This window comes from Spea bombifrons, chromosome 3 (genome assembly GCF_027358695.1).
Source record: "Spea bombifrons isolate aSpeBom1 chromosome 3, aSpeBom1.2.pri, whole genome shotgun sequence".
In the NCBI taxonomy this organism is placed as follows: domain Eukaryota; kingdom Metazoa; phylum Chordata; class Amphibia; order Anura; family Pelobatidae; genus Spea; species Spea bombifrons.
Window position 1 is genome coordinate 24,024,954 of NC_071089.1, and position 13,468 is coordinate 24,038,421.

Sequence of the window (13,468 nt, forward strand, 5' to 3'; positions counted from 1 at the left end):
GTAATTTTCAAGACTAGTTTGCAAACTAATTAAAAAACATGTTAAAATATATTTCCAAATAAATAAATAATCATTGGGCTACATACATTCCTACCTGAGCCTTTCTACATATTTATACACGTGTGCTGCGATGTAACACTTTAACAATAATCGTAAAGGCCCATGCGATGCTTTAAAACGGTTATAACTTCTTTAATAAAAGAGCGTCTGGGTTTACATGTATTCATAGAATGAACTCGCCGTGCAGCTCCGTTAAGAACATATATTACATTCTGTTTATACATTGCAATGCACCGTTAACCACAATGATGCTTTCATGCATTGATGTTGTTGGTTAAAATGATAATTCTAATTAAGATGGTAAGTGGAATGAATTATAAACACACTACTGTTGCAATTAAAACACACTCAAATTCTGCAAAAAGATGTTTAATTGCTGTTTGTGGGGCAGTAGACAGTAGGCGCTATCTCCCCCTACAGGAGACCTTGAAGAATGCATGTTTACTCAACCATTATTTATTGTAAGGGAATATATTTAAATGATTCCAGGTCTTGCAAACATAGACAAGTGGTTGCTGTTGTAATTCAAGTAACTCAGGATTCTTTTCTCCATCTCTTTTCTGTATCCATTATCCTCAAGGACTCTCTTCAGGTATTTCTTAGGCTGCTCTGAGAGATTTAATTTGTCCTGCACCACTTCATGTGTTAACTGGGTCATTGACGGTTGGTCAGGAACCTAATAGTAGAAGAAAACAATCCACATTAATGGTCACAAAAATGTTGCTACCCGGTTATTCTGAACGGATAATGTTAAATTCTGATATTTGTCTAACGTTCTGGAAGCGTATAACTGAAGGGAAGCCATGTTTATCATATGCTGCCCGACTTGACTTCCACGATGCTCGGTCATTTGTTGCACTCCTGCATTTTTCTAGGCTGTCAGAAGCTTGGGCTGAGACTCTAAGATGCAACTTCTGAAATTTCACCCAAAGGTCCACATAACACGGTGGAACACTGAATACACAATAGAAGCTTGGAATCTGTTTTGAATGGGTGGCGTTATGAAGGGTTTGGCGTAGATAACATGCTTAAGTCATGCTATGTTACATGCTTAAGTCATGCTATGTTACATTAACCATCACCAGATGCGGGGTTCAAGAATCCACAGTGTTTTGGAAGGTACAGGAAGCCCATAAGCAGCCTGCCTGCTCCCACCCCATCATACAGGGGCGAGGAGAACACCGATCAGCCCCATGAGATTCAGTTTTAGGAATTGATAGCGGTAAGATGTGTATTTATCAGTTGGGCTAATGTGATACTTGATAACATGTCAGCTGAAATGTTGTATCATGCTGACACCTTATAAAGTGTTCTTACAATAATAATAATAATCAGAGCCCTTTAATTAACAGAATGATTGATTAAAACAGGGACAAAAAATTATTTGAGGAAAGAAGCAGACTTTTAAAACCTGCCAGGCATATTAATACAGAAAGATGCCCCCGGTAAGGACAGTGAGATGATCTTTCCAGTGTAAATCATTGTGGTGAATAAGACTGCAATGTCAGGGAAGGAAACAAAGTCCTGCAAATGTGTCGCCCTGCATCGGCAATGTCAGGATTTGAGATCAAAAGAAGCACATCTCCCTATCCGTCGCCCATTAAACAATGCTTGGCTGCCCTGTAAAAATGACTTTGTCTCTTGGGAGGCGGCGGGCTGAACATCAGCATGTAGAGCCTGGTGGATGGTTCTGGCTGGCATGAGACGGGGAGGCAGCTGGCCCCGGCAGCCTCACAGCAGGAGTTAAATGCGTTTGGTGGCTGTGGCTATCCGAGAGGATTATCTGACGCACTCATGTGTGCACATGGGCACCCTCACAGCTACTCTGCCACACAGTATGCAAAATCTACCGGCGTCTGTCACCTCGGAAATGCTGAAATATACAGAAATAATGGTTTTGATGGCATTCTCAATGTGAATAAACCCACAGTAATAATATTCACACTTCCCTACACCCTTCACAATTGCCAGGAATGTAACATTACTTGAGGCTAGTTAGTTGGGACATCAGTGTGCATATGATGGCTGGAGTGTCCCTTTAAAAGAGATGAGAATAACCACCATAACTTTCTTGTGTGACTCAATCTTAACATGACATACTTATACGGCCATTACGGCAGACAGAACACTATGCTGGAGCATCATCTGCCCATTACGGCATGTGGAGGACTATGCTGGAGCATCATCTGCCCATTACGGCAGGTGGAGGACTATGCTGGAGCATCATCTGCCCATTACGGCATGTGGAGGACTATGCTGGAGCATCATCTGCCCATTACGGCAGGTGGAGGACTATGCTGGAGCATCATCTGCCCATTACGGCAGGTGGAGGACTATGCTGGAGCTTTCTCTGTCCATGCTAGCAGCTGCATACAATACTGGGGAACCCTGTGACTACTAGAGTATCCTCTAACCACCCATTACCATCCTAAGATTTCACTTAAAGAGCATCTATCCAACTAACCAGCCATAACGGCTTTAACGCGCATGAACAGTCACTGTATCCCTGAATGTGAAAATTAGAAATCAGTGTTCGTCTAAAAAAAATCTAAACAAAACACCAGGAAATAAGGATTAACCCCATAAGGTTAATTGGAGCAAAATGTGTGTTTTTGCTATGTCTTTATTCAACTGTGATTTCCCACTAACTCAATTATATATGGGGGGGTCAGGTAAACTATCTGCAGCTGTCCAGCTGTTTTAATGGGTTTTAAGGTATTTGTTTTGGAGAAAGGAGTCTATTTTCCCTCTGTAAAGCTGTGTTCAGTGGCAGTTGGTGGCAAAGCTTGTATAATGCGACTCTCATCTAAACTCATGCCTTCTAAAGCTACTAGAACTTCCAGAACCAGAGAAGGGGAGATATTACAGTCATGCAGGTATAATCATATTAATAGAATAAATACTTAGCCACATTTTATTTGTAAACCCCAGTGCATAGCTTTCAGTATATTTTACAGTAAAATGTAGTATTTTGTACAGTGGTGGGTATGCTGTCTATATATATTAAGAATTGGCCTCTGTGCCATCTTATTAGATCCAGTCTGTGTATCAGTATCCATAATAAGTAGTCTGTGGTTGCTTAGGGTAATAAATCACGGTCATGCAATGGCATGTTTTCGCATTGACATCATTTACATATCTATGCTCCTCACACAATTCAGAAACCTTAATTACTACTAAAAGCCGCGGTGCTTTAGACTTAATGATGCCTTCCATCAGCAATTAGGGATATAGCAATGTATCTGATGATAATACTAACAGGTCCGCGAGTCCGTGTAATAAATGGATGCAGTTTGGAATGCATTCAAAATGACAAGTAAGTATATCTATAACGCCAGCTCCTCCTACATCACCCCACGGGCTATTCTTGTGTGTGAGTATATATGTATGCATATATGATACAATTCCAAAGTCTATCCTAAAAACATATAAATTGTCTCAGAGGAAAGGGCTGAGAGAGGGCTTTGGGTCCTGAAAAGGGACTGTCCCTCCTAGGAAGGGACAGTTGGGAGGTATGCTATGGCAAGTTATGTTCATAATTATTGACCGAGCCTGTTTTCGTGAAATTGACTGGAAAGAAACTTTTTGGAGCGATTTGGAGATAGGGTGAGCTGTGATAAACCTGTCGCCCCTGTAATAAGGCGAGTGCTGGGAATGGGGTTGGGCTGTACTCTATGGAGCAGTTGCTTGCAGTAAGTATGGCTGTGTAAACACTTGGTGGGAAGGCATTGTGAGGATAAATGAGTGATAATATAACGGTAAGATGCCCTTAGATAAAGCTGTCCCCAGATTGTGTTTGCAGCCATGAACAGCTCTCACAATGAATAATACAAAGGGATTTACATTTGCACCGGCTCACAAAAACAACCGTATGTCAGATGTAATCTTAGATTACAGAAATCGGACACCCATTACTGTTCTGCTGAAGACGTGGCCTTCATAAAAGTACATATAATGAGGTGTTTGTGGGAAGAGATCTGGGAGGGATACATATTAGTAATTCAGGCTTTTTTATGATGAGCTCGTTTGTAAACATGTTTTTTTATGAGCTCTTTTCACTAGTTATTTCGATATGTATCGTAAATCCTTTTCATTTCAGTTATATTGGTTTGCTATTGTCTTAAGGTTATATGAAATATGTCTGTGTGTAATATTTGTCACAAAAGCAGTAACTTCGGAAGGTATTTCTATGCGTTACACGGACACACACCTGCTTATAATCCTCTGCTATTTGAGAAGCTACTTCTTGTGACCTGAAAGCATCTTGGAAGATTGGAACATGGCACGGATTGTGTCACTCGTTACACAATGTGCAACGTAATCACAGATATATTAATATACATTATCCATAAATGGCATCAAACATCCTTCTGACGTCAGCTCAGGTTAGTACCGTCCCTTAGTGACCGCAGTCCAGCTAGAAACGGCCACGCTCAGCAGTACAGAACACTGAATGCACTGCATTTAAATTTATGTAAGTTTTCCTGCTCCTCTATAGGTTCTCATGCCACATATGGAAAATGGGGTGGAAGTTCTCGTTTAAATCTATAGGCATACCTGGGAATTCTTGGGGTTTGACCCAAAGTCTTCAGGTGAATTGCTGCTTCATTGGGTCTCTGGGTCAATCTCCTCTTTCTCCGGGACAGGGGCGAGGTATTCAGCCATGCCCACTCCCAACCCATGTAATGCTCTCCGACTTTCCCTGTCCCTCGTATATTTACCATGCACCCTGTGTGACTAGCAGATCTCTTTTGTGCGGATAGTCCTGCTCCTTGGTAAAACAACTATGTCAGAAGCTCTGGTAAATCTACCCTAGGATGTCCCCATATATGCCCATAGGCCTCCTTAAAGTTCCATGTGTCCATTTAAACCAAGGATATGCTAAGAGAACAGAAAATCTATTTTATGGTGTGTTGCACAACCATATACATCTACTTTAAAATGTTTTTTTGATTTCTTACTAGTTAATTCCAATAAACAAAAGACTTCAGATATTATTTGAAGATGGTCCACCTGACCTCAGGGATACTAAACCTGGAAGCTCTCCCAGCCATTGAGGAACTATCATTCCTATGATGCTTAGCTAGCTATAAATACAATTCTTGGATTGCAGGATGAACATCTCAAAATTAATTCCATTATATCTGAAGGTCTACCTCTGTCCTAATGATAAAGAGCTTTGCCAGGTTGGTATCTTTATATGAATCCCGCTAACTACAGGGCAGGAATCTGTGTCTCCATGTGTAATTATGTCTCTGTGAAACTGCCCCCTGCTCTCTCTGAATCCAGAACAGCACGTATAAAGCCGTGTAGTGCTAATCTGGGATGCAGCTACTCCAACACCTTTTCAAGAAGAGGAGATGTTAGTGATTTTCTTACTTTGTTGGATGCGAGGATCTCACGCAGTTCTTTCTTGAAATCAATAAACCGATCGTGATAGATGGCCATGCACCACGGCTCCATGAAGTAGCTGTTTTTCAAAAGGAGGAGAAATTGAGTTATCCAGTGAACCACTCATTAACAGCTAATAAAGTATTTACCTGATTTTTCTCTTTTATTTAATTTTTTCCCCCCATAATTTACAGCTCAGGGCCCATCAGGATCGTTTGTTCATAAAATGCCTCCCCATAACAGCATGGGCAATCAATTTTTTTAATGGATGTTCCTGATGTACAGCCAGCTCTTGTAATTACATTTAAAGTGGCTTAATTCAGAGCTGTGGCAAGACCCAGTGAAGAATCCTGATTTTATCAGAATCTGAAAGCCCAAGGACCTGTAAAAGACCATGTCTCCATTATCCGGCCTCATTGGAGAAAAGCAGATTGTAGGATTAACTGAACTGCTGCATAAACAAATTAAATTTGTGTAGACAATGACACAAATGTTGTTCGGCATTAAGGTTTCAGGATTAATGCACGGCAGAGAAACAGGCCTCCGCAGCGCAACGGCAGAGATGCCGGGGTCGGTGCTCTTCTTTCTAACTTTCTTGTTTTTATTAGGAAAGCGCATTATAAACATTATAATTCATGTATAACCATGTATAGCCTCATCTCCTTAACCATAAGTTTGGTCTGCTTGTCATGTCGACGTCTATTCTGCTGCCCTTCATCACTAAAGTAATAGCAGAATAATAGCCCGTTATTTAGTACTGACAGCGCTGGAACGGTAATACAAACAGATAGTTTATTCAGCGTCACTCCGACGGGGATCACGCAGGGTTCTTAATGAAGCACTGATATTTTCCCTTTGTATCTTTGCGATCGCGGTGTAATTGGAAAACAATATATCAGTATTCTGTAGGTTGCTGTGAAATTGCCATGTGATTTATTATTCAAAAGTGAATTCAACATTTATTCTTAGTGAACAATGGGAAGGTGCAGGATTAGTCATGGATTGTGGATATCATTTCCATCCCCCAGGACAAAAAAAATAGCACATTATTATTATCATTATTATTACCTTTTATTTATATAGCGCCAACAATTTACGCAGCCCTTTTTTAACAAATCTGTGATAACGCATTTTTTAACATATGACCTAGGGTTCTGATCCATGATGTCATCCTACTCCTTACCCGCACAGATCTGAGCTGATACTTTTCAGGTCTGTGTTGGTTTATAGCACATTATTATTAACATTATTATTATCTTTTATTTATATAGCGCCAACAATTTACGCAGCCCTTTTTTTTTTTAACAAATCCGTGATAACACATTTTTTAACATATGACCTAGGGTTCTGATCCATGATGTCATCCTACTCCTTACCCGCACAGATCTGAGCTGATACTTTTCAGGTCTGTGTTGGTTTAGAGACATAATGCATCCCGGGTAGGGTAAACCTGGTCCCCAAATTATCCTCTAAAACCTGATAAAGAAATTATATATCAAGCTTTTTTCTTTTCCTTTAAATGGACAACTATAGCGAGAACAACGTTTCATAACAACATAATGGCAGTGAAACTTAAAAACAATACAAGAAATACTATTTTCAGCTCCCACACTCCCCATATAGAACGCTGGGCACATCTGTATTCCATAAACTATGTAACAGTTTGCGCATGCGAGGCAGCCATTTCTGTAACTGGTGTGGGCATTACAATGAATAGTGGCAACCATTTTGTTTATTGTCAGTGGCCATTTTGCACATGACTTGTTTTATATAGCGCCATTATGTTCCGTAGCGCTGTACAATGGGTAAACAGGAGAAAAGTAGTATGTAACATAACAATTTGACTTACAGAGACAACACGTGAGGAGGGCTTCGCTCAAACAAGCTTACAGTCTAGAGGGATTTAGGGTGAATTACACAAGAGGTAAAAGCTTCGTTGTCAGGGATTGAGCCGACACACTAGTAAGTATTAGAGGAGAGGGGCTAGGAAAGGTGAGCTAAAGGAATATGGGAAGATGGGCGCGTATGTTTGTAAGTGTCCTTAAAGGAGTGGGCCTTGAAGGATTTTCTGAAGGACCAAAGACAGGGGGAACCCAGGGATTGTAATATGTTTTTAGTAGTAATTATTTAATAATGTAAAATCCCTAATCGGTCATGTATTTGTTTTTTATCTGGGGACCTGGCCACAATCCCCTCGCTGTTTCATCAAACAGATTGTCAGCTGCTACATATTAATTTGTTGGTTGACTAAATAACCTCCTTACCCGGAGAAACAAAAAAAGCTTCCTGCAAGGAAACAACAGGACATCATACGTTTTCTATAGGTGTCCCGGTTCTAGGAGAAATCAGTTACCCCGCTGTACAGGGAAATAAATATCCATATACACCTTAGATCCCCTGTACAATGCATGGGGGTAGGCAGGTGCGGTAAAGGGGGCAGGTGGACTGTCAATTAACTTCTACCTGAGATTGAATTACAGAGCTAAACTGAGTTTAATTGGACGCACAAAGCATCCAGCGTAGGAGAATGGAATGGAAGTGAGCAGTTGCGTGGTTCAATTTCCTTGTAGTTTATGTTTCCCAATCTTTTAATCTAGTAATCTAATTTGTAGTCATTGTCGGAGGCACTTATTTTGGGAAAACTAATTTGAGACATTAATCACTTTCCTTCTGGTATTTAATGGTTAATGTAATCCTCAAATTGTAAAAGGTTAGTAAGCAGAAATCTCTGTGTTTAGTGAAAACGTGAAGCCTTGTTTTTACAGGTAATCGCACCAGACTTCGGACTAGCTGGGGGCTCATGGACTCCCTTATGTATAAGACATATGGTTTTTTTTACAGCGTTTATTATGATTATTATTTATTTTTTTTTTACAATTTTACATATAATGAGCTATGCCACCATAAAGGGCTTAAAGTCCACTATTTTCAAGGTAGTTCAAGAAGGGCATCCGGGGTTAAATCAATTTATTAAAACTGCCTAAAGCTTCTGAATATGGGTTTTTCAATCTGTGTTATTTCTTCGGAGGTGTTTGGTTTAAAAGTAAGCGACTATCTGACCCCAATGAATATCTGTGGCACAAACTAGCATAACAATAGGTTTCCCCTCCTTATTCTAAAACCAACCAGCTGCCACCAGAGAGAGAAAAAAAACAAATGATAGTGTTAACCTAATGGGGAGGAAAAATCATATACATCACAATAGCAGGATGCTGAAACACCTTTCTTTGCATATGTATTTTTAATATGTAATTTTATTAAAATAAAATAAAAAATAAATAATAATAAAGATTAAAATTATTAAATCTGTGAGCACAACGGACCCCAACCAAATAGATGAAAAAATATTTCAAATAACTGCATCTAAAAGAAGGCAGGGACCACCAGAGATAAGTATCATAGAATACATGGACGCAAATGAAATCTTTCATAGTAGGTATCATTGCCTTTGTGGCCACAAATGCTTACTTTTTACACTATGGGAATAGCCTTAATGTTTTCACTATTTACAAATAGAAGAGAATAAGAGAATAAAAAGAGAAAGAGAATAAAAAGAAGAGATTAGAGGCATGCTGCAATGTATTACGGGAGAAGATCCACGTCCAGATGCTTAATATTTTTCAATACAAAATAACAAAACAGCATTTTAAAAACATAATGCTAACGTAAAAGCCGCTTTACTGCTGCCAGGCTATAAGAAATGCCATATTTTCCTAGTTATTATGTTGCTAATCACTGGTTCACTTAAAATCAGTTGTTGAACCCAACAAGCTGATGACGACCACAGATGATGATATATATTGTAGATACCTATTATAGAACCGGGGGCACCAATGCCTGTGCAGTACGGATTCATTGAAAAATTACTATCCCACTATCACTATCCCCAATATATTCTTTATAGGAACATGATTGCATAATTAAGCCCATTGCTTGTATTGGAGATAAGCGGCCCCTAAAAACACAAATCCTATATTGATAGATCTAAACCGGTGGCCTATTTCCAACAACTCTCAGTAATTATGTTTTTTATTCAATTTTTTTATGCCCTTTTCGTAAAAGAAAAAAAAAAGAGAAATAAAATTGACAAGATTATGAGAAATAAGCAGGCAAACTAACAAAGGAGCACATGGCGATACAATATTACAGCTATAAAGTAGAGCAGAGAGAAAGGAAAACGATGAATGCAATTTAAAAGGCAAAGAGAACGAGATAGGACCTTTCATTTGAGGTAATTGCAAAGTCGATAAAAAAAGTAACCTGACACCTCCTGCCTTGTTAGGAAAGCGTGGTGAGTAAGGAAATGCCAAATGAAGCCCTGATAAGGAGAGCAAAGTAACCATGACTTCAGCATGGAGCGGTTTATGTAACTGCCAATAAATGACATTTCTGCAAAAGGCTCAAATCAGAGTTAATGTATCCAGGTTAGAAACCAAACAAGAATTCCAAAGGGCACCAGATAAAGTCACAATTACATCCAATTAAAGGATGGGGATAGGATAATGTTAAATGATAGATGACAGCGGGGGGGGGGGCTAAAAAAACATGGTGCATGGATGTGGAAAACAGGAAAAATGAAACATCAGAAAGCACAGAAGAGATGTAAAGCACGATGAACGAGCTTCCATACAATGCTTTTTACTCTCTAGCATGTTTAGGCAAATTAACCGTTTCAGATCTTTTTATTCTTTTGTGTGAAGGTATAATCATGTAAAAGCAACACAGAATTTTGGGGGGCTATTTTCCACAGCAACAACCTATACGTATACCTGGGAACTTGTAGGCTCTGGCTACCGGGAGCCTACCCTCGCGGGACGCAGCCAGGACTGCTCACTGATGTCAATGGCGGTCCCGCTGATGTTAGTGGGCGGTCCCGCTGATGTTAGTGGGCGGTCCCGCTGATGTTAGTGGGCGGTCCTGCTGATGTTAGTGGGCGTTTCTACTGAAATTATGGGAAACACCCCCTTTTGAAGGGAAAATGGGCAGGAAGTGGGGCATATCAAGACGCCGCAACCCAGAGAACTGGAGAAGAGGTGTTTCCCGAGCCAAACCCAGGGAGTTCCCAGGTATCCCTATACGAACCTGCTTTTGGGTCATATGACAATTAATACTTTACAACAAAAATTCTGAACGAGGCCAAGGTTTATGTATTTAAAGAATTCAACAGTACCCCAGCAGAGTAGGAAATTTAAAAGTAGCATATTTAAAGGGACATTGTACCTGTACCTGTGTATGCAATCTTAAAAGCCCGTATTTCATACAATTTCCACTGCTCAAAATCAGACACTTTACCGAGCTACTTTAGCAGCGACATTATGGCTTAGTGCATTAGGTCAGTGTCATGCCTGAAATATTTCCTTTCCAACTGCTAGATGCTAGATGGAAAGATTTCATGACATTTCCTGAGTATTAATGACATAATGGGTATTAGTTTCTTTCCGTCAACTGTTCTATTTCTATTGTATAATCTTGCTTTACACAGAATTTTGCTCCAGATTATTCTCAGATTCATCCAGTTTTCTGCCCACCCTCTTGCCTATAAGTATGTTTGCTTCTTAAAATGTTACAGGATATAAACATAGATATGCAAGTGACATAACCAGCTGTGAATATTTGTTTGTTTTAGGAAAAAAGTGGTATTTTCAGCCACTTTTAGAACATGGGCAAAAGTTTTCACTCCCACCTCTAGTCCACAGAAAAATGGGGGGCACACACTGAGTCTACATGGAACCTCTCCATGGGCTCTGTCAATGTTTCCATGGGCATTGAGGCATACTGGTGGCTTCTCTGGGTGATTGCCACAGCATAGAGCCCTGTGCGGGACTGTTTTCTTAATCCCGCTCCCTCATTCATTCCCTCATTCACAAATACTCATTCATTCCCTCATTCACAGATACTAATCATTCACAGATACTCATTCATTCCCTCAATCACGCATACTCATTCATACAAACTCCCCCACCCCCTTACCTGAACTGCAGATTACTGGGACTCGCAGGTACATTGTCTGACCGCCCACTCCCACCCGCATCACCCGATAAACTGCCCGCACCCGCAAGTTTTTTGAAGGGTCCTGCATCCCAATGCAGTCCTCTACCGCAGTGTGTGTCCGTGTCTAGATCTGTATGGAAAGAGTAGTTTTGCTGTGTGCCAAATTCAGCCCATGTTGACCTCAAGCTGCATCAGATTTCACCTTCCTAACTCAACAGCCAAAACCCAGGGCACTTAGCATTCCTGTCAGTCCTTTGTTGCCAGGCTTCATTTTGTTAAGTATATTCCATGCACAACGCTATTTTGACCCCTGTCTTACAACAATCAGTTAAAATATGAACACTGGGAGCCCTATTTAATAGCAGGTGTTTCTAAAATATCTTCTTGGATTAGAGTCATTTTGATTGCATTATGTTATCTTGAAAATGTCAGCTATTTCTTACCTCCCAAGATGCCGTGTTATGTGTTCTGTTCTGGTGTTTGGGATGATGGACCATAATACTTCTGGTGCTGCTTTTGGACACTTTTTTGTTCTACATCTCTTCATGAGAGGTTACTTATGTACATCAAATAGTGAAGAGATTTTGCCTCCTATTATGTTAGCACTCAGTGCTTAGAACACTTATTTTGAAACAGCATTTTTCACATAGACTAATGTGCAGTGATGTTCAGATTATGGTTTTTGACCTCTAAAGAGCCTAAACAAAATACTAATGATGTCAGGGGTTTTCCCCCTTGTATTTGGTGATATTTTTTTTATGAATTTTATACAAGTTTTAGATTTTTCACATATGTAATACAGCGGTAACCAAAAAAATAAAAGTTGTTTTAAATATATTTAATTTCTGTGTATGTTTATTTCACAATAATTACTTTAGAAAGGCCAGTAGACACAACTAACTGAATTAAGAAGTCAGGGTGAGCTCGAACACATACTCATGATAAATTTGTAAAAACATTATATGAAAATTATTCTGTTTCTGTTTTAAAACGGAAAATAATACAATGTTTTTAAATGTTTGTCATCTGATTCTAGTAATAAAAATGTAGCTTAGAGTTTCCATTCATCAGGCCTGGACTGGCCACCTGGCACACCAGGGAAATGCCCAGTCGGCCACTGGCCGATACCACCTCACACTCCCCAGATCTGACACTCCAGCAGCAGATCAGTTGTAGCATTTGCCCGGCATAAACCCGTACCGTGCCCCCAGCCCTGGTACATCTCTGCAGCATCAGCAGGACCTCCCGCAACGACAGCGGGACCTCCTGGCCGCATTCCCAGGTATGGTCATCAGGCAGCTGTGGGTCTTAAAGTTCCAGGGACGCCCCATTATCTCCAGTCTGATATCCAATTAACAATTCTGTTAACGTTTACTTCCTTCTGTTCTCCAACACTTCTTGGTCTACGATTGCCTGAGAACCTGCTATATAACTGCATTTAAAGCGAAATGCATGTCTTGCCTAAGTGTGGTGGGTGCTTTTTTTTAGCCTTTTCTTCCCCTACCACAACCTCTTTCCCTCTCTTCCTTCTCTGTTTGCCTTTCACACCATTTTCAATGTGATGTTCCAATACTTCAGCCCTGGAAGTTTGAATAAATGTTTTAGTTTTAATAAATGAATTTAGTTATACTAATAGCTGTGAAGCCAGCATTTTCCCTTTAACCACTTGAGTGGCGGTAGTAAAGATTAAAAGTCAATATGCTCATCTAGTGTCACTAAATAAATATCAATGGCTCTGAACTCTTTGCCTCCGAGTAAAGATCAGTAAAACCTCTGACTGCGGCGGGTCAGTTGTAATTAAACAGTGAAATCAAGTGTTCTTAGTCACATCTTTCCTCCGTGCTGCTGTTATATGCTCTGTTTATTAAATGATGTGACTTTTATTGTAATTTACAAATCACAGAACCAAAAACCGTTTAAATCTCGTGGCTAATGGTGTCATCATAAAGCCTTGATGTTATGATTACTTGTTATTAGTACATGCTCTTTAATTTGTATTCCATAGATCAGAGCAATGTAATTCGGT

The 13,468-nt window shown here is 39.9% G+C and overlaps 1 protein-coding gene across 1 annotated transcript in view; it reads right to left on the reverse strand.

The window, feature by feature from the left end:
* Window positions 1–401: 401 nt before the first annotated feature.
* The window catches only part of CFAP61 (cilia and flagella associated protein 61), a 91,721-nt gene continuing 78,654 nt past the window's right edge, over window positions 402–13,468 (reverse strand). Inside the window, exons 26-27 of the mRNA XM_053460634.1 lie at window positions 5,440–5,530; window positions 402–736 (exon numbers count right to left, since the gene is read on the reverse strand). Coding sequence (XP_053316609.1) covers window positions 536–736; window positions 5,440–5,530 — 292 coding nt within the window. The 3' untranslated portion in view covers window positions 402–535. The remainder of the gene's footprint in view (window positions 737–5,439; window positions 5,531–13,468) is intronic.